The sequence below is a fragment of the Danio rerio genome, chromosome 18 (assembly GCF_049306965.1).
Source record: "Danio rerio strain Tuebingen ecotype United States chromosome 18, GRCz12tu, whole genome shotgun sequence".
NCBI classification, from domain to species: Eukaryota; Metazoa; Chordata; class Actinopteri; order Cypriniformes; family Danionidae; genus Danio; species Danio rerio.
In genome coordinates this window covers 2720158-2742979 of record NC_133193.1, presented here as the reverse complement: position 1 = coordinate 2742979, position 22822 = coordinate 2720158, and the positions used below count along the sequence as shown (strand labels likewise).

Here is a 22822-nt window from a genome sequence, read left to right as displayed (position 1 = left end):
ATGTCTTGATACCTCAGACTGTTGATGTTGATCATCCACTTTGCAGATCTCTCGCACACCTCCATAATGAATGTAACCCCAAACCATGATTTCTCCTTCACCAAACTTGACTGATTTCTATGAGAATCTTGACTCCACGTGGGTTCCAGAAGGTCTTCTGCAGTATTTGTGATGATTGATGCAGATCAACAGATGATTCATCAGAGATGTCTATGTAACAAAATGGTTTTGTATAGTTTTGTTTCTATCACATACACATAGTACTATATATAATACTGACACATATGTCAAAACAAACTTTTATTTTGAGTGAAATTAATTGTGATTAATTGATGCCCAGCCCTAAAAAAATTAAAATAATAATAATTATATAAATATATATATATATGTATATATATATATATATATATATATATATATATATATATATATATATATATATATATATATATATAATTTGTCGTTTTGTGCAACCCTCATGTTTCAGGCTGCGGGGGATTCTGAGAAGGGTGCGTCTTCTTCAAGCGAAGTTGTTTTTGAGGAAGTTGATGAGGCCGTTGGTGGAGGAATCATGAGAGCTGACCTGAGCTGAATCCTGGAGCTCCGGCTCGATCTTTTTCGCCAGCTGTTTACCCAGCTCAACCCTGAGACAGAGACAGAGAAGATCATCTGTGAAAATATCCCTAAATTAGCAGTTTTGTGATTCACTTTTTATTTCCGCCCGTTTATTTCTGCTTTTGAATTGCATTATGGAAGCTTGATCTTTCTTACAACAACTTTTAACCTTGAAAAGTTTGTAAAAGTGACATTTACGATCATTTGTAATAGTTTGCAGTGATATATTGTTCTGGTTGGAGTTTATATTACACTACAAACACCTTGTGATAAATTGCGGTTATTTTACAGACTTATTTCTCTATATATTATTATTTATTTTACATTAGATTACTTCAAACTATTAAAATGTCAATAAAAGTCACTTTGTTCAACAGTAGAGTTGAATTTTCAACATCAAAAGTGGACAAAGCAGAGATCAACATCCCATAATGCAATTCAAAACAATAATTTTAGCTGTTTATTTATAATCCAGATTCAGAAACTCACCCCCACTGATCAAAGCTGTTGATTTCCCACATGACGCCCTGAATGAAGATCTTGTGTTCATACATGGCTGATGTTGAGAGAGGTCAGAGGTCAAGAACATGTGTATAATATTACTAATATTTACCAAACAGTATGAGAATATAGAAGATTGAAAACAGCTATAAACACACCGATCAGCACACCCAGAGTGAACGGAGACAGCTTCTTGAAGACGATGGAGTTTGTTGGCTTATTTCCCTGGAAAACCTGCACAGAAACATATGATGATGAGGATGAGGTAACAGCAAAGAGGTATCAATTTACTGTGCAGAATATTGAGTAATACTAATATGTCATTTCTAATATTATATATACAGCTGAAGTCAGAATTATTTGCCCCCCATTGATTTTCTTCTTCTTTTTTAAGTATTTCCCAAATGATGTTTAACAAAGCAAGGAAATTTTCACAGTGTGTCTGATAATATTTTTTCTTCTGGAGAAAGTCTTATTTCTTTTATTTCAGCTAGAATAAAAGCAGTTTTTAATTTTTTAAAAACCATTTTAAAGACATTATTATTAGCCCCTTTAAGCTATTTTTTTCGATAGTCTACAGCGCAAACCATCCTTATACAATAACTTGCCTAATTATAACCTGCCTAGTTAACCTAATTACCCTAGTTAAGCCTTTAAATGTCACTTTAAGCTGTATAGAAGTGTCTTGAAGAATATCCAGTCAAATATTATTTATTGTCATCATGACAAAGATAAAATAAATCAGTTATTAGAGATGAGTTATTAAAACTATTATGATTAGAAATGTGCTGAAACAATCTGCTCTTTGTTAAACAGAAATTGAGGAAAAAATAAACAGAGGCGCTAATAATCCTGATTTCAACTATATATAGTCATGCCTACTGTTTTCTTTGTGATAAATGAAATGCCTATTAAGTTTTTCATATCTGAAATTAAATTCATCATTCATGTATTCATAAATCCTCCAAACAATCATATTTTACATTGTTCTAGTAACCTAAATATGTTGGCGCATGTGATTTGCACATTTAAAACGACCAAAGTGAACTGATAAACTGTAATAAATGCTATAGTACACTTTAGTTTTTATTACAGTAAACTGTGGTTTTGTAAAACACAACTATAAAATTACCACAACAGATTATTTTAAGGATTTTAATGTTCTTCAAAAACACTAGTATTTACGATAATTGACTTTAGTATTTGTTATGTGGAAACTAAATTAACATTATTTTAATCAAGCTGATGTATTCCTTCTAGCAACATCCTTATTTCAGCTGCACAAAACAGTCGGTTTAGAATTATTTATATTATTTATTAAATTGCCCTTAAACTGTATTTCATCAATGTCTACTCCTAAACCTAGCCTTCGCAGTAATGTAAAAATATAAATTATTGTTGTGCAGTGTCACAAAAATTATGTTATTGATGTGATTATCCACGCTGTATCCCTTCTAGACTTAGTCGGTTTTGCGATTATTGGTAGAACTTAGAAGGGATACAGTTGTAGCCAGAAGTTAACTAAATTTATTTATATTATTTATTAAATGACCCATTCATTGTATTTTATTAACGTTTACCCCTACTAACGCAATGTAAAAGTATCAATTGTTGTACAGTGTCACAAAAATTATGCTATATTGATGTTGTGATTATCTGTAGATCGTCGGTTATACGGTTGCTGCTTGAAGAAATACATATGTCGCCCTAAGTTAACTAGAATTTGTTATATTATTTATTAAATTACCCATTCTTTTAAATTTTATTAAGGTCTACTCCTACCCCAACCCTCACAGTAATGTAAAAATATCAATTATTGGTATACAGTGTCACAAAAATCATGCGAGTGAGTATCCGCAGACTTTACCTGAAATAACCGTAAACGAGCGACACCGGAAGTCTCGCAAATATACTTGATATAAATGGCGCGCGTCCTCTTTCACGACGAAAATATTGTTGATAATGATATGTTATTTCGGCAAACGTGTTCCAAAATCCACACACGGTGTACATTAAACATGCTGAAGGAGTGTTGCGGATGTAGTGTGCCCTGCAGAGGTCAGTATAGTCTCGGTTTTCTCCTCACTTTGTGCGGTAGTATTTTCTCCAGGTTGTCTCCGCTCAGTCCTCCCGCCTCCAGCTCTTTCTTCGCCTCTTCTGTTGTTTTCCCCTTCATCAGCGCCTCAGTTTGAGCCAGAAAATTCGCCAACAGAATCTACGAGTCAAATAACGCAATTTTATATAGGTTTAAAGCAGCTTCACTTTAAAAAAATAGGAAAAGAGATGATGCCAACCTTCGAGGACTTCGTGACAACACATACACAAATACACTTCATTAAACATGTACACATAGACATCACCTGTATACTATATAACTGCAGGATAATTATGCTTATAATAACTTTCCCACAACAATACGCCACAGTTTCCCATGTTTAAAATACTATAGTATTTAGAGTAAATATATTGTTTTTGAACCACATAGTTAAGCACTTGATGTGGTGTGGTAGATATATAGTTGCCATGGTAACGCTAAAACTATAGTAATAAACACAAATGACCAAACACTTTAGTTTTACTGTAGTTTACCACAACCGTGCACCACAGTTTCCCATGTTTAAAATACTATATTAATTTAGAGTAAATATTATAGTGTTTTTAAACAACATAGTAAAGCACTTGATGTGTTGTGATAGATATATAGTTACTATCGTAACACAAAAACTATAGTAACATACACAAATGACCCAACACTGTAGTTTACCACAACAATACACCAGTTTCCCATGTTTAAAATTCTTTTGTAAATTATTAGAGTACATATTATAGTGTGAACCATGTAGTTAAGCACTTGATGTGTTGTCGTAAATGTAGTTACTATGGTAACGCAAAAAAGTATAGTAATATACACAATTGACCCAATACTGGAGTTTGACTGTAGTCAAAGAGCTTAGAATGACCATGAGGCGACACTTAATAGAACGTTTCATTGCAACAGCAGCGCCCAGCAACAGCTCTGAATTCCACCATTTTGGAGTGAAAGTGATAGGCCGTCTATTGGATTTTATTGCTGTCGCAATGGCAAGCAGCTGCTTTGTTTTTTATTTATTTATTTAAAAATCTGAGATACAGTCAGAAAGATGACAATACTGCACTTACGATGACAATCATCAGCACTTTTAATAGTTTATTTTAAAGACTTATAATATGCTGTTGTTCTGTTGGAGTTTTCATTCCCAAATGGCCGCCGCGCCATCTAGTGGCTGTTTACTAAATCGCACAAGAGTGTCGCCTCTTGTTGGTTCTATGCTCTTTGCTGTAGTTTACCACAACAATACACCACAGTTATCCATGTTTTAAATATTATAGTAATTTAGAGTAAATATTATAGTGTTTTTGAACCACACAGTAAAGCATGTGTTGCGATAATTGTATTGATGATTGTGATTTACGTGTATAAAAAAGTGAATGTAAATTAATAATTATTAATAATTAAGTTATTAATAATGATTAAAGTATTATTAACAATAACTATTATCAGTTCGAGAATTAATAATTCAAGAATTATTAATACTTTAATTATTACATTAATAATAATGATTCATTATTGAAGTATTAGTATTTATTGGTCATAATACTTTAATAATTAATCAAATGATTATTTAAATTTATATTAATTATTATTTATAGTAATTTAAGAATAATTATTAAATGTAAAATTGAACTTAAATTATGTTCAACTGACTTAATTTGACTAAAAGATTAATTTAATTAAACTTAAAAATGGTTAGCAACGATGTTATTTTTAACAGTATATCATAACTCGTATAAATAAGTTTTATTATTAAAAATAAAATGGTCAAAGGGGACCTATACTGCAGAAAACACTGTTATAAAAGGTTTAAACCCAATTGTGTGTCAGCAACGTGTGAATATAAGCAGCCTCTAATGGTACAAATGTAATAATTTTATGTTTTTTTAATCACAGTTGATTATACATTCTCCCTTTGTATGTCATCAGAGGGGTTAAGCCCCGCCTACTAGTGACTATCTCGCCCTCATTAGCATATGACCGTAGTCTTGTTTTTGAATCTGCCACTATGCTAACACATAGGCATTTGTAGCTCCGCCCTCTTTTCAAAAAAGCACAATCTCTTTTTAATTTAAAGTGACAGGCACCAAAACACCACAATTAGGATCAAAGCCTAAAAGAGTCAGATTCAAAGAGTTATAAACATTATTTGTGTGTTTTTTCATGTTTAAACTTCACACACACTCTCCTGGGACATCAGAGATGCATTTAACATCTTGTAAAAAGGGGAATAATAGGTCCCCTTCAAGATATTTCAATACAAGCATTTAAAAGCATTAACCTGCAGGGAAAAATCAGCTGTTAGGACTGGGCAACACTCAGTACCTTGTGGTGAAGGCTGTTTCTGATTGGATGTTGAGTTTGGGCAGGAATGAGGAAGTCAGCAGGAACCATTCGAGTCCCTGTGGAGAGACAGAAGGGTCAGACAAAACATGCATTGCTGAAAAGTGTGGATATTGCTGCAGAAAAATCAGATAAGAGATCAAATTACCGATATATCATATAAGCTTATCCACACGTTTTAGCATCCTAGAAAATATTAATTTAAAAGCGAGATCTGTGAGGGGTGCTCTCATATATGCTGAGCACTGTATATATACTGTCAGAATTATTAGCCCTCCTGTATGTTTTTGTTCCCCAATTTCTGTCTAACGGAAACAAGATTTTTTCAACACATTTGTAAACATAATAGTTTTAATAACTCATCTCTAATAACTGATTTATTTTCTCTTTGCCATGATGACAGTAAATAATATTAGACTAGATATTCTTCAGGATACTAGTATTCAGCTTAAAGTGACATTTAAAGGCTTAATTAGGTTGAAGTTAGGGTAATTAGGCAAGTTAATGTATAACAATGATTTGTTCTGTAGACCAGGGGTTCCCAAACTTTTCAGCTCGAGACCCAAAATAACAATAAAGAGCGACCCTCACTATCCTCTGAGGTGGTAATAAACAAACATTGTAGATAACAGTGCGCACACACACACACCAGCAGGAACTATATACACGAGCATATTGACAACACAAAAAAGTGCAACAGTTTAACAATTAAACTTTTTATAGTCATTATTCATTTGTAAAATTTAATATTAACCTCTCTTAATAAAAATGGTGGACATAATGTTTATAGCACAAGACTATTCTTGGTTTAATTTTGAAGACTGCCACTTGGAGATCGTCCTCTATGTTCAGTTGTGGCCTGTATTTTTAATGTACAGTTGAAGTCAGAATTATTCGCCCCCCCCCCCCCCCCCCCCCCCCATATTTATTTTTTCCCCAATTTCTGTTTAATGGAGGGCAAAATTTCTTTAGTACATTTCTAATCATAATAGTTTTAATAACTCATCTCTAATAACTGATTTATTTATCTTTGTCATGATGACAGTAAATAATATTTGAGTGGATATTCTTCAAGACACTTCCATACAGCCTAAAGTGACATTTAAAGGCTTAACTAGGTTAATGAGGGTAACTAGGCAGGTTAGGGTAATTAGGCAAGTTATTGTATAACGATGGTTTTATTCTGTAGACTATCGAAAAAATATAGCTTCAAGGGGCTAATAATATTGACCTTAAAATGGCTTTTAAATAATTAAAAACTGCTTTTATTCTAGCCAAAATAAAACAAATAAGACTTTCTCCAGAAGAAAAAATATTATCAGACATACTGTGAAAATTTCCTGAATCTGTTAAACATCATTTGGGAAATACTTAAAAAAGAAAATAAATTGAAAGGGGGGTAAATAATTCTGACTTCAACTGTATGTGAGCACCGTAGAGGTGTCAAAGTTTAACATTTGCTGTAAGATCAATCTACTACAACTAACACTATTGCTGTGTCATTTATCTAGCGTAATACCCCAGGGGTCGCAATCCAATGGAAAAAGAATTGAATTTTATGCCACTATTAAATACTTTTTTCATCTTCTGCAGGTTATGGATGAAATATGGTAATTAAAATTGTTTATTAACATCTATGATATTTTTAGAAATCACCCAATGACTACCTCTTCATTGTCTCGCGATCCTCACTTTGGGAAGCACTGCTGTATACAATCGAAAGATAATATTGCTTAAGGGGGCTATTGACATTGACCTTAAAATGTTTTTAAAAAAATGAAAAACTGGTTTTATTCTAGTCGAAATAAAACAAATAAGACTTTCTCCACAAGAAAAAATATTATCAGACATACTGTGAAAATGTCCTTGTTCTGTTAAACATTATTTGGGAAATATTTGAAAAGGAAAAAACACAGATAATATAAGCGAGTGCTGTTCACCCTGGTGGATGAGCTGGTAGAAAGCGTGCTGTCCGTTAGTTCCTGGTTCTCCCCATACGATGGGTCCAGTGTGATAGTTCACCCGCGTGCCTTTAGTCGTGATGTACTTTCCATTGGACTCCATGTCACCCTGTGAAAATTTACAGCATTATTTTTTTGTGATCTTGATGTTTTCACTATTATTATGAGATGCAGGTCAGCTTTGTGTGGTGTTGTGTACGTGTGCTTGTCATGGAAGCTTGCTTCAAGCTAAATCATTCATTTTCTTTTCGGCTTAGTCCCTTTATTAATCTGGGGTCGCCACAGCGGAATGAACCGCCAACTTATCCAGCATATGTTTTATGCAGCGGATGCCCTTCCAGCCGCAACCCAGTACTGGGAAACATCCACTCACTGTTATTCACACATACACTACGCCCAATTTTAGCTTACTTAATTCCCCTATAGGCATGTGTTTGGACTGTGGGGGAAACCGGAGCACCTGGAGGACCACGCCAACACGGGGAGAACATGCAAACTCCACACAGAAATGACAACTGACCCAGCCGAGGCTTGAACCAGCAACCTTCTTGCTGTGAGGTGATTGTGCCCACTGCGCCACTTTGACGCCCTTTTCTGGAGATATTCAAATATATATCAATTCAGTTGTACAACTCAGCTGTAATTTTACAACTCTAAATTCAGATTTTATTTAATTTTTATTTCAAATTGTGAGTTTCAGACTTTCAACTGAGCCATTCTGATGTGTTTTCCTTTGGAATTTGTACTTAAATCTTGCGATTTTAACGTTATGGGTGGCACGGTGGCTCAGTGGTTAGCGCTGTTGTCTCACAGCAAGAAGATCACTGGTTTGAGTCCCGGCTGGGTCAGTTGGCATTTCTGTGTGGAGTTTGCATGTTCTCTCTATGTTAGCGTGGGTTTCCTCCGGGTGCTCCGGTTTCCCCCACAAGTCCAAACACATGCACTATAGGGGAATTGATGAACTAAACTGTCCATAGTGTATGATTGTGTGTGTGTGTGTGTGTGTGTGTGCGACGATGCCTATTTGAGGACCGGGAGGGAGATGCGAGATTACCGGGAGATCATCACTCGTTTGCGGGCATCCGGAGACTCGCGAAACTTCCCGCCCTACTCATAATTCTCTCTTCATATAGCCGTAAGCCTATTACATATCCATAAAACACTGTGATATAACCGCGCTCGGATCGGATCGCTTTCTCACTGCAATCAAACCGCTCCAGGGTTCGTTTCAATCGAGCCGAGACCACCTCATTCAAGCGATCTCGGAGCGATTACTTTGGCGCGGAACAGAGCGCGATTGCCCTGTTCACATATGCCAATCGAACCGCGCTAACTGGGCAATCGAGACATGTTCCGAAACAAAAGTGTAGGTGTGAAAGGACCCTAAGATTGCATGTTGCAATTCTGATTGTTTTTTTTTTCTTTCATTTGGAGTCCTAAATATATTTTATTTGATTAATTTTATTTAATTTTAATAGTTAATAAACAATTGCATTTCTTGTTAATTTGCTAGTTTAAAATTGTGAAATGAGCACAATCTTACTAGATGAAACACTTTATAGTGTTGTTTAATAGTATTGTTAGAATTAGTAAGCACAATTTTATAAGAATTACTATTCAACTACAGTTGTATAAACCAGTGTTGCCAGACGTACGATAATTATCTTATTTGTACGATAATTTCGACCTCTGTACGATGTACGATCAATAATGAGAAAAATCCTATAATGTACGATAATTTCAGAATTTTATGGCATTTAAAAGTAACTTCATTGTAATGTTCGGGCTTCTTTACTTATTGATCTAGCTGCATCTTTTCTGTGCTGTCTGTGAGGAGTAGGTGGAGTTCTCTTCTCTTCTCAGCCAATCAACGTGGAGAATGGCTCCCTCTCACGAGTTAATGCTCCTGCTGCGCGTGCCCGTGGTTAGGTCAGTAGTTTTCAGTTTGAAGTCGATCTTTTAAGCAATAATGTTAAAACAATTCGTGCTGTAAAGGAAGGTGAGAAAGACGGGAGTTTTCTCTTGATGTCCTCGTTTTTCCCCATTCAAATGCGTCTTGTGAACATGTTTTTAACAAAGTTAGTCTCATCAAAACAAAGCATGCACACGTCAGAAAATAAATCCCTCAACATCTGGCAACATGCAACATTCAATGACAGCAACTCTGAGGTGGAGTTTGAACCTTCCCACTAAGGTACCTAGTTTTTTTTTACGTATTGTGGTAATTTGCATGTTGTGTCAAAACGCTATGTGTCTAGATAATAGTTGTATACTCTCAGTTTGACTCGTGTACGATAATTTTCCTCCAAATACGATAATTTTGAGGTTCTGGTACGATACTTTGACATTTCCAATCTGGCAAAACTGGTATAAACTCAAAAACTGAAAGATAATATATTGCAGTAATGTTGTGTTTTCATTTGCACAATCCTCCATTGTTGTTGTGTGTAGGCAGTACAGTGTTGTGAGTGTTGGAGACAGTTGGCACCTGTTGAAAATAAGCAGCGAAGCGGTGCATGTACTGATCGTACGGCAGCAGACAGTGAGTCTCCGCCTGGAAGAAGTTGATGTACCAGATTCCCAAAAGGGCGAGCAGCATGGGTGCGTTCTGATCTACAGGAGCCGTGCGGAAATGAGTGTCCTGAAAAAGATGCATATACAGGAGTTAAGGTACGCTTTTTGAAAGAAATGAATGCTTTTATTCAGCATGGAGCATAAATTGATAAAAAAAGAACAGTAAAGAGTGACTCTTTATTAAAAGAAGTGCGGTTTATTTATAAACTAATTTGGAGAGGATCACGTGCTTATGATTGCTTGCAGCCGGTCCTCCATTATTCAGTTGATGATTTACCAATCAGACAATTCCTAAGCCACTATAAATACCCTCAGCTCCATATAACAGCCATCTTCATTTTGAAGAATCCCCCCTTCCACCCCTACTCCTCCTCGTTTCCTAGATGGGTGGCACGGTGGCCTAGTGGTTAGCACTGTTGCCTCACAGCAAGAACGTCACTGGTTCTAGTCCTTACCAAGCCAGCCGACATTTCTGTGCGGAGTTTACACATTCTCCCCGTGCCCACGTGGGTTTCCCCCCGGGTTCCCCGGGTTTCCTCCCACCATCCAAAAACATGCAACTTAAGTTAATTGACTAACTCAAATCAGCACCATAGACATGCTCCAAGTAAGTAGTTAAGAGTAAGTACTTAAGAGCGATCACTATCTGTTCATCAGCTACTACAGCAGGGCAGTTCTCCAGATCTACCTGAGCTCAAACTCCACTTTGCCTTGCAAATGGGAGGGAGCCCCGGGCTCGAGGATCTTTTGAGCTCAGGGCTCTCTCCCGAGACAGCATGCCAAACAAGCTTTATAATCAATCATCAGCTAAGTGTGAACTCTTGAAACATTTATGGATGCACTGATGTTGAATTTTTGACCAATACCAATAAATGACAATAGTAATGACTTTTGTAGACAGTTTATTTTCTTATGGGTATTGTGATGAATGGCAATTCAACAAAACATTTAGACCATTTTGGGCACTGTATGTACACTACCTTACAAGAGTCTTGTGGCCTATCCAGGTTTTAGAACAACAAATAATAACTTGACTTCTATATGATCATTTGGTATCAGAACTGGCTCATATGAAAGGCAAAGGCCTCTAGATTACACTCATTTGAGCACAATAAAACATGATCATGCCTTGATTATTAATGATTTGATTAGGACAGTAAGGTCTGACTCTGCTTAGACTAAAGTCTCATCACTGAACAGAAATAATGTCCAGTATAGAATATAAAGTCCTGCTGCAGTGGAGACAGAATGAATATTGTGTCTGACTCCATCATGAGCTTGGAGGACTGCATCCATACATCTCTGACATGACTCAAATCACTGATTAATAAAGTCATCTGGAATGGCAAAGAAAGCGTTCAGCAGGACTCCCAGAGTTCATCAAGACTATTTGTGTTCATCTTCATTGTCTTTTACTTCATGCTCAATAATGTTCATGTCTGGTGACTGGGCTGGCCAATCCTGGAGCATATTGACCATCTTTGCTTTCAGGAGCTTTGATGTGGAGGCTGAAGTATGAGAAGGAGCGCTATCCTGCTGGAGAATTGTCCCTCTCCTGTGGTTTGTAATGTAATGGGCAGCACAAATGTCTTGATACTTAAGGCTGTTGATGTTGATCATCCACTCTGCAGATCTCTCACACGCCCCCATACTGAATGACTGTAACCCCAAACCATGATATTTCCTTCACCAAAATTGACTGATTTCAATGAGAATCTTGGCTCTATGCTGGTTCCAGTAGGTCTTCTGCATTATTTGTGATGATTGGGATGCAGATCAACAGATGATTCAGCAGAGAAATCCACCTTCTGACACTTCTCTAAATGATCAACTAGAAGTCGAGCTATTATTTGTTGCTCTTACAACTGGGACTGACGACAAGACTTTTGTGAGGTAGTGTATAATTAGGCATTATGAATTTTTCAACCAATGCCAATAACTTTAGATTTGGAGGCCAATTGCCAATATATTAGCTGATAAATATGACATTTTCTCAGTTTTCTGCTTGGTTGCAAAAACTAAAGGTGAACACATACAGAGAAAAATTTATTTTATTTTAAAAGCTTAACTTTGGAAGAGTTTGAACTGATCTCTGAACTCTATTAACTTCCTTTTATATCAATAAAATCTATTGCCTGACAAAAGAATAAATTAAAAATGTAAAGATATATCGACCAACGCAATGAACAATATCCAAAATCAAAATATCAGTAAAATAATAAAACAGTGTCAGCCAGAAAGCATGTGAAGTGCCTCAACCAGTGGAAGCAATACATAACTGGCTTAACGATATCGGTATGATTTTTTTCACTGGACCGATAACGATAATATTAAAAGTAGCATTTATCGGCCGATATCAATATGGCCACCGATATGTTGTGCTTCTTAATAAAATCTGTCTTTTTATTCATTAAAAAAATCATGTAATTTAACAGATTTGGCAAACACAGCACTAGTTTTAACTCTTATAATTATCATAAATGTTTCTTAATCATGAAATCATCATATTACTGATTTCTGAATGATTACTGAAGACTGTAGTAATGATGTTAAAAATTCAGATTTCATCACAGGAATAAATTAAAAATGAAAACATATTCACATAGGCAGCTGTTAATATAAATTGCAATAGCATTTCACTAGTTATACAGTATTTTTGACATTATTTGACATTGATGATGAGGGTCAAACCCTGGTCAGTAGTAAAACTCACCATCCAATGAGCTCCAGACAACAGCTTCTCAAAGTTCTCATATCCTGCAACAGAAGGGATTGGACAGATGATTACGATTCGCTCAGACTGATTGGCTGTTCATGGCTGTTCACGCTCACCGATGTGAAGTGCAATGGACAGTCCAATGGCAGACCATAGGGAGTATCGTCCACCGACCCACTGCAAGTAAGTTAAGAGGTTAATTCTCCGTGACTTTTATTGAACTGACAAAAGTGTGACTTCCAGAGTTTTCACTAATTGATGCATTTAGTCAGTTTTTTGATTTCGACGGCTGCAGCACTCTCCAAACAGTTAGGACAGAAGTCAAATGCATATTATGTTATCACATAATATTGCTGTATCAATAGTGAATCAAAGCAAATAAAAATTTTGGGGGGGTTTAAACAAATACCTAATCGCAGGCTAAGAGTATTGAAATCATATTGTGACAAGATGTACAATTTACAGCCCTAGACGTGGTTTAAACTGACTGCAGTTCACTGAATGGCCACCGGTGTCACTAATAATAATTATAGCTATATAGAAAACCCAACCCAAGCTCATTCTGGAAACGTATCCCCGCGGACGCTTCTGGAGGCCACGATTTACGTGGCCGGAGGTACGTAAGGCCGCATTTAGTTTTTTTCGAGCGAACGCTGCGGGGTGGTGTGGCGCGGCTCCGCCCCTCCTCTTTGCGCTCGCCGGCCGACGGCTCGCCTCCGAGTGGAGGGCTTTCCCGATGCAACCAGTTTGTCCGCTTAGCTCACAGCGTTGCGTCGGTGGAGCAGAGGCCCTGGAGGAGGAGCAGGAGCAGGCTGCGGGGACGACGACCGGGATCGAGTCTGGGGAACAGCGGTTCCGGAAATCAGGTAAGACGAAAAACGGAATCCGAAAAATAAGGGCGAGAACACGGCGGGATCTGAAAACGCGGTCGAAATCGAAGACGGGGGCTTTTGCTTTTTTTTTTTTTTTTCAGGACGGCTTTTGCGAACCGTCGCTCGGGTTTAGGGAAGGAGGAGGAGGAGGAGGAGGAGGAAGAGGAGGGCGGCCGAGTCGGCCAATCCGGCGGCTTTTCGCGCGAGAACGGCGCGGGCGCGAACGGCGCGCACTCCCGAGAGGCGCCCGAGACGCAAAAAAGCATGCACAGCGGCCTCTCGCGGATCCGCGAAAACAAAAACCGCTTGAATACGTACCTCCCGGGACGTAAATTGCGGTCTGCAGAAACGTCCGCTGGGCTACGTTTCCAAAATGAGCCCGGGTTGCGAAAACCCATTATATTCATTTTTATTTTGCACCTTCAAGTTTTCAACCATGTAGTGTGCACCTTTTGTGTATTTTTAGCTTTAGTAAAAGGAGTTTATTTACGACGTACTGTATACACCGAAAGCTGTTGTGTTTCTGTTTCACATTTCTATTTGGTTAGAAAGATTAGGGGTTTAGGATTTCAGTTATAAGTGTTGATTTATTTTTATTTAGGCGCAACTATTATATCCAAACATACATGCTTTGCCCCATATGGTCCAAAACCCCACAAGTGGACAAATCTAAACTTGTTTTTTATTAAAACAAATATAAATATGCATCTAATTAATAATACTGCTAATAATAATAACATTTACAAAAGCAAGTTGTCATAAATAAATATATATTTTTTTTTTATTTAGGCGCAACTCAGTTATTTTTCCTTCCTTTGAACTTCATTATCATCATCATCATTAGTAGTAGTAATAGTAGTTCTGATATTCATAGTAACTATTAATCCCTGTTTTAGAACAAAACAATCGATCTACAGGTGTGAAAAGCACTTTAAAGACTAAAACTAATTCAAAATTTGCCATCCAAATGAACACTAATGCATCCTATAGAGGACATAACTGGGCATAGTAGGAACCTTGCCCTTTAAATATCAACAATGCGAGTAAAAGTAGCCTGTCGGCCTTTAGCGGTGACCTGCGGCTGGATAAGGTCAAGATCAGTAATAAGCGCTGGTGTGGGGATTGAGTGCAGAGACTCTGGTTACAGCAGCTGCTATGTACACACACACACACTTCACAAGGCAAACGCTCTGTAAAAATAGCATAGGCACACACTCACGTCCCAGAACTCAAACATGTTCTCCGGGTCGATGCCGAAGTCCTTCACTTTGGGCTGAAACACACACAGGAGTAAAGCTGGTCACTTTTTTAAATAAACTAAAACATATTAAAACATGTACACTGTAAAACATATCTGTTAATGAGCAGTTCAAGTGTGTTTTCTGTTTATTTCTGTTTTGTGAATTGCATTATGGGATGTTGATCTCTGCTCTGTCGACTTTTGATGTTGAAAATTCAACTCTACAGTTTAACAAAGTGACTTTTTAATATAATAATAATATATAACATAATTATAATATATAATAATAATAATAGAATGTATAAGAAATAATAATATTTAGAGAAACAAGTCTGTAAAATAACAGAAAATGTGCTGTCAGTTTATTACAAGCTTTTATAGCGTAACCAAGACAGACAATAAAGCACTGCGAAATATTAAAAATGTTCATGAAAGTTACTTCTTTTCAACTGTTCAAGGTTAAAAGTTGTTGTAAAAAAGATGAAAATCCCATAATGCAATTCTAAACATGAATAAATGGGGAAAAATTAAAAAATAATCACAAAATGAATCACGAAATACGGAAAACTGCTAATACATGGATATATTTTTTCAGTGCATAGGGAAGTCCACTATATTCTAGGCATAGGACAATATCCGGTTTCAAGGTTTACTGCGGTTTGGAAAAGTCAAGGTTGCCGGCAGCTAGCTCTCTGCAACTCTCACATGGTCGCTCACTGAAGCTAAGCATGGCTACACCCAGTTAGTACCTGGATGGGAGACCAGTGGTGTTAGTGAGGCCACCAGGGGGCGCCCAACCTGCGGTCTGTGTGGGTCTTAATGCCCCATTATAGTGACGGGGACTCTATACTGCTCAGTGAGCGCCGTCTTTCACAGATTTTGCTCCATATTGCCATGATAGCATCACGCAGTCGCTGCAGATTTGTCAGCTGCACATTCATGGTGCGAATCTCCCATTCCACCACATCCCAAAGCTTCTCTATTGGATTGAGATCTGGTGACTGTGGAGGCCATTTGAGTACAGTGAACTCTTTGTCATGTTCTGTCTGAGATGATTCGCGGTTTGACATGGTGCTTTATCCTGCTAATAACAAGGCATTTGCGCCCACAGAACTGCCACTCACTGGATATTTCCTCTTTGTCGGACCATTCTCTGTAAACCCTAGAGATGGTTGTGCGTGAAAATCCCAGTAGATCAGCAGTTTCTGAAATACTCAGAGCAGCCCGTCTGGAACCAACAACTATGCGACATTAAAAGTCACTTAAATCCCCTTTCTTCCCCATTCTGATGCTCACTTTGACCTGCAGCAGATCGTCTTGACCGTGTCTACATGCCTAAATGCATTGAGCTGCTTCCATGTGATTGGCTGATTACAAATTTGTGTTAACGAGCAGTTGGACAAGTGTACCTAATAAAGTGGCCAGTGAGTGTGCATTTTTCACAGTAGTGCAAATCTGAATGAGAATGAACTTACTCCATTTGTAGAGAGCGCCACAAAATGCTTGGCTACTGCTGATGCCTGTGAGAAAAACAGAAATAATATTAATAATAATAATAAATGTATGAAGCTGGTGTGTAATGACCTCAGGAGATGCGGCTTACGTCTTTAGCGGCCTGCAGAAACCACTCTTTGGCAGATTCAGCATTTGTGATGGTTTCCTGAGTGGTGAATGTCTAAAGGAGACAAACACAACACACACTATTGGTTAACTGCGTTACACATGATCGTATTGTGAAGTGTAGGGTGTCTGGAGACCTTGGATGCGATGATGAAGAGTGTGGTCTCAGCGTTGAGTTCAGCCAGAGTTTTAGCGATGTGTGTCCCGTCAATGTTTGACACAAACCAGACCCGCGGGCCGCCTTTAGAGTACGGCTTCAGAGCCTCGGTCACCATTAGCGGACCCTGAAACACACACAAACACCCTTGACAAAAATGTCTTGAGAGAGAGAGAGCTATTTCTGTGCTCTAGGACAGGGGTTCCCAAACTTTTCAGCCCGCGACCCCCAAAATAACAATGTCAGTGACTCGTGACCCCCATTTTTCATAGTGGTCATACTGTAAATATGTAAACCTTGCAGACAAAACTATTGGCATACATAACCATGAACATACTGACAACACAAAATGCAACAGTCTATTAACCATGTAATGTTTTAAATAGTTGTTTATTAATTTAATTACATTTTAATATAAAAATTTAAGGTTGATGGCTGATTTTTATTCGTATGTTGTTGTTTCTGTAACACAATTATCTTCTGTGGGTTATGAATAAAAATAGATGGTAATTTAAAAAGTTTAATAAAATTAATTTGAGTTTTGGAAATCACCAAGCGACCCCATGACCCCTTGCCAGGGGGTCTCGACCCCCACTTTGGGAACCACTACTCTAGGAGTGCTGCTCCTCACTGTGAAAAGCAATTTGTTGACTTTATACTATAAAAAAGTGTGAGTAAACCTTAACATTATTAAGTAAATTAAACATGTGCAGGGCGGCACGGTGCCTCAGTGGTTAGCACTGTCGCCTCACAGTAAGAAGGTCGCTGGTTCGAGTCCCGGCTGGCCTTTCTGTGTGGAGTTTGTATGTTCTCCCCGTGTTATGTTTCCTCCGGGTGCTCTGGTTTCCCCTATACAGCCCAAACACATGCGCTATAGGTGAATTGGGTTAACAAGAATTGGCTTAAATGTATGAGTGTATGTGTGAATGTGAGAGTGTATGGGTGTTTCCCAGTACTGGGTTGAGGCTGGAAGGGTATCCGCTGCATAAAACATATGCCAGGATAGTTGACAGTTTATTCCGCTGGACTGAAGCAGTGAATATTAATTCACGATGATGAAGGACAGAGGGTTGCTGAAGAACTGCTGAGAGATTTCAGCTGCTGTCTGGCCGTTCACTGACTTTTTACGCCCTCCTTTCTTAATGTGTTCAATACTTTTTCCTTGTGTCATTTCATTTTACTATGCATAACTTCATTTGTAAACTAATTAGTTTTGTTTTCTTTGCATATATGCATTTCTTTGGTTGTTATCAGCATCCGTAGAAAATTTCAAGTCAACGGCACCTTTAGAAATATACTTTCTGACCAAAAAGGGGGCGTGTTCAATACTTGTTTTTCCAGCTGTATACTATACAATCAAGCCCAAATTTATTCAAACCCTTGGGGTACAGAATATACATTGTTTAGACATTTTTTTAAGTACATGTTTGTATAGATTCAATTGTTTTATTTTCTTAAATGCTAAAATGTTTATGATAAAAGTATTTTTTTATTTGGGCTAGACCGTGGCACAGTGGGTAGCATGATCATCTCACAGCAAGAAGTTGCTGGTTCGAGCCTCGGCTGGGTCAGCTGGACTTACTGTGTGGAGTTTGCATGTTCTCCCCAGTGGGTAAGTTAATTTGTCCAGAGTGTATGAGTGTGTATGGTGTTTCCCAGTGATGGGTTGTAGCTGGAAGGGCATCCGCTGATAAGTTGGCGGTTCATTCCACTGTGGCGCCCCCAGATTAATAAGGGTACTAAGCCGAAAAGAAAATAAATGAACTTCTTTTATTTCAATTGTAAAAATCTTGATTTGGATTTACTTGATTTTTTTGGTATGGATTGAATAAAATGTCGTATGAGTGTGTATAGATGTTTCCCAGAGATGGGTTGCAGCTGTAAGGGAATCCACTGCGTAAAACATATGCTGGATAAGTTGGAGGTTCATTCCACTGTGGCGACCCCTGTTTAATAAAGGGACTAAGCTGAAAAGAAAATGAGTGAATGAGTTAAATGTCAATAGTTTTATTCTTAAGTTCTGATAACATTTATTCCCTCTAATTTTATATTCAAATATCGTCATTTAGAGCCGTGTTTCTCAACCACATTTCTGGAGAACCACCAACACTGCATGTTGTGGAAGTCTCCTTTGTCTGTTACATCCATTACAGGTCATTTAGTCTGTGCTAATGAGCTGATGATCTGAATTAGGTGTGTTTGGTTAGGAAGACATGGAAAATGTGCAGAGCCAGTGTCCTCCAGGTGTGTGGTTGAGAAACAGGGATTTAGAGTACAAACGTGATTCATCAAATGAGAACTCTGCAGAATATTGTTAATGAAAATTATGTTAAAACAACTAGTTAAAACATTGGTATTTCATTTTTTTAATGAACATACTAAATGTCTGAAGATATGGCATACTGTTGTTATTTAATGCCTCTAAATGTGTCTGAAAATTCCTGGTCGTGAGCAAGAGCGCAGAAGAAGAAGAATAAGATCATGCAGGATATAGAAATTTGATTTGACAAACCAGATCAGATCCACCAATGCCCACATTAACCACATCCGTGATGGATTTCCCAGTGAATCCCTTCCACTCGCCACTGCGGACTTTCTGATATGGGAAGAAAAACATGACTTACACAGTAGATTTATACAGCAGTTAAACCTCTCCACATCTGATCTTTGTGTTTCTGCACCACTGAAATCTGACTCACATGACAGAATCCTTTCATCTTCTCCAGAACCTTGTTGACCTCCGGCATCACGTCTTTCCCGTCCACATGTATAGGAGTGTTTGAGCGGTTCCTCAGAGCCACATGGAGAACAGCACGACCCTGCAGCATTTACAGTTCAACACTGCATTATGAGCCTTTACATTGTTCATTTTCATTCTTTTAAAAATATTTACACACAGTTTAAACCAGAAGTGTACATACACTCTAAAAAAAGGAACATAATCATTAAAAAAAAATGTCTGATGGTAAATCATACTAAACGTTTACTATTTTAGGTCCGTTAGGATTACCTAAATGATTTACATTTGCTTAATGCCAGAATAATGAGAGAAATATTTTTTTGAGAATTTTTTATTCATTTTTAGACAGTCAAAATTTTACACACATTTCCTTGGTATTTTTTTAGCTTTGCTTTTAAACTGTAGAACTTAAGTTAAATGTTTTGTGTCTCCTTCCACAAGCTTCTCACAATAGTTTGCAGGAATTTTGGCCCATTCCTCCTGACAGAATTGGTGTAACTGAGTCAGATTTGTAGGCTGTCTTGCTCTCACAAGCTTTTTCAACTCTGCCCACACATTTTCTATAGGATTGAGATCAGGGCTTTGTGATGGCCACTCCAAAACATTCACTCTGTTGTCCTTAAAGCACATTTGAACTAATTTGGCAGTATGCTTAGGGTCATGGTCTGTTTGGAAGAGCCATTTGTGGCCAAGTTGTAATGTCCTGGCTGATGTCTTGAGATGTTGCTTCAGTATTTCTCCATAATCTTCTTTCTTCATGATGTTCTATGCTGTGAAGTGGACCAGTCCCTCCTGCAGCAAAACAGCCCCCCAACATGATGCTGCCGCCCCCAAACTTCACAGTTGGGATGGTGTTCCTAGACTTGTAAGCTTTCCCCTTTGTCCTCCAAATGTAGCACTGCTCATTATGGCCAAACAGTTCAATCTTAGCTCCATCAGAGCACAGGATATGTCTCCAAAAATGTTTGGGCTTCCACTGCCAAAGTACACCTTCCTTTCTTTATGCCTTCAATACTTTTCCCCTGTGTCATTTAATTTTATTACACATAACTTTATTTGTAAACTAGTTAGTTTTCTTTGCATATGTGGATTTCCTTGGTTGTTACCAACATTCAGGGAAAATTTCAAGTCAACAGCACCATTAGAAATATGCTTTCTGGCAAAATGGTGACGTGTTCAATACTGTATTTAGCTACAGAACAAAACACTGTAGTCCAATGACTTGCCTAGTTAATTTAACCTAGTTTAGCCTTTAAATCGCACTTTAAGCTCAACATTAATATCTAAGAAAAAGTAAAAATCTAGATATTGAGTAAAAACTAATATGTACTGTTTATAATTTTTAATAAAAATATATTATACATATATTTATAAAAAATTAGTTTTTATTTTTGTCATATTGCTTAGCCCTAAAATAATATCCATACTTTATATGTAGCATGCATAGTATATAACGCATGTCCAAACAGATCTCAACTCATTTCAGACTATAAAAACTGAAATTTTGCATTGATTTAAATCCAGACACACAAACACGTGAAGTACCTCAGTGAAATTAATCTTTTCTCCTGAAAACATCTTGTCTCTGGACGCCTCCACGCCTCGAGACTTTGCCTGAGAGAAAATGAATAATTAATGATAATAGTTTCATTCAGAGCATGGTTTGGAGTGTGAGGATCATTAAGTTGAACTGTACCAGCTCCACGAGCATCTTCATAACTTCTTCATTGATGAGGTTTTTGGAGTAATCCAGCAAAATATCTCCTTCGTCTGTTTTTAATGTTAGGCTGTAGAAAATAGATGATTTTTCAGATGACAATAAAATACTTTAAAGCTAAAATCACAATGCAAAATCTGTTGCCTGGATGGATAATCATGCCTTATTTAAAAAAAAAAAATATATATATATATATATATATATATTTTTTTTTATTTTTTTTATATATATAATATATAAATATATAGATATATCTTTCAGTGTATTTAAAACATTTATAATTTCATAACATATTAAAAGATTCTACATGAGGATCACAGTTAAGCCAAAAATGTATTTATTGTCACCTGCAATGTTCTCTACAGTACATATATTGCCTTATTATTCAAAATAGGCTTTGCCCATTTGTCAGTAAGAGGTTTTTAATAATTTGATATAGAACAAAATGTTAAATAATCACTTCTTCTTATTATATTTTTCAATAACCAGAGAAGGCAGAGATATGTTGTGTGATTTTTACATTAGTATTATGCTAAATGATAATTATTTCACCTGCATTTTGACATTTTATTTTGACAAAAGTTATTTAAAACATGAAAATGGAGATTTTAGTTGCATTTAATTGGACCTCATTTAATGTAATGTATCATAATAAACATATTATATTATATTATATTATATCATTTATTATTTGAAACATTAAAATAGACAGTTTAATTGCATTTAATTGGACCTCATATTATATATATATATATATATATATATATATATATATATATATATATATATATATATATATATATATATATATATATATATATATATATATATAATGTGTCATAATAAATATTCTATCATATTATATTATATTTTATTATATGATATGGATTAAATATATAATTTCTATATATATAAAATGAAGAATTTAATTGCATTGAATCAGACCTTACTTAATCACTTCTTTATTTATCCTATATAATATAATATAATATAATATAATATAATATAATATAATATAATATAATAATGTCATAATAAATAATATAATGATAGCAATTTAATATAATCATATATAAATGAACAATTTAATAATAATACAAATTTTTACGGTTTTAAGTTATTTGATATATTAAAATCGACACTTTAAATGTACTTAAATTATTATTGTAATTTTACAACGCCGAGCTCTTTTATAGCGAGCGTGGGCGGGGCTTAACGATGATTAGCAGAACGGAAAAAAGACCCGCCCACTATATTTATCGTATGAACTCTGGAGGACTTGATTTTAAATGTGATGTTATAGAAAGATATAAAACGAATTCGTCATTAACTAATTGTAATATAACAGTAGTCTAGATACATGCATAAAAGCCTACCTGAACTTTTGGAATCGGGTTTTATCCTCCTCGAACATCTGCCTCATGTTGAGATTGGCGGCGTTGGATTTGTACCATTTCTCCAGATTCTGGAAGTTCGGGTCGCTTGTCAGTCCCATTGTGACGAGTGTAGAGCGCGTGTGTGTTTGTGTGTGACTGTGGAAAACCTCCGGCTGAACTGAGCCCAAATGTCACAGTCACAGATCGGCTTTATGAAGGGCGAAGAAGGCAGCTGAACTCTCTCTCTCTCTCTCTCTCTCTCTCTCTCTCTCCCTCTCTCTCTCTCTCTCTCATGACA

General features: G+C 36.7%; 1 protein-coding gene and 1 long non-coding RNA gene across 4 annotated transcripts; one reads left to right on the top strand and one right to left on the bottom strand.

The window, feature by feature from the left end:
• Positions 1 to 287: 287 nt before the first annotated feature.
• On the bottom strand, positions 288 to 22746 carry gpib (glucose-6-phosphate isomerase b). 2 transcript variants are annotated; one of them, NM_144764.2, is given in 19 exon segments: positions 288 to 350; positions 418 to 644; positions 1105 to 1171; positions 1275 to 1350; positions 3203 to 3331; positions 5534 to 5610; positions 7492 to 7621; positions 10001 to 10153; positions 12800 to 12843; positions 12919 to 12979; positions 14894 to 14947; positions 16390 to 16434; positions 16518 to 16589; positions 16672 to 16818; positions 19204 to 19287; positions 19391 to 19510; positions 20977 to 21045; positions 21128 to 21218; positions 22525 to 22746. In NM_144764.2, coding segments are annotated over 18 exon segments (1662 nt in total). In that variant the 5' UTR covers positions 22644 to 22746; the 3' UTR covers positions 288 to 350; positions 418 to 520.
• On the top strand, positions 3011 to 13566 carry LOC141378789 (uncharacterized). Of its 2 annotated transcripts, none has more exons than XR_012394146.1 (3): positions 3011 to 3174; positions 9964 to 11080; positions 11146 to 13566. It is a non-coding gene; the product is annotated as an uncharacterized lncRNA (long non-coding RNA). The 2 variants fall into 2 exon arrangements; XR_012394145.1 differs by having other exon boundaries at positions 9964 to 10182; positions 12853 to 12985.
• Positions 22747 to 22822: the final 76 nt, after the last annotated feature.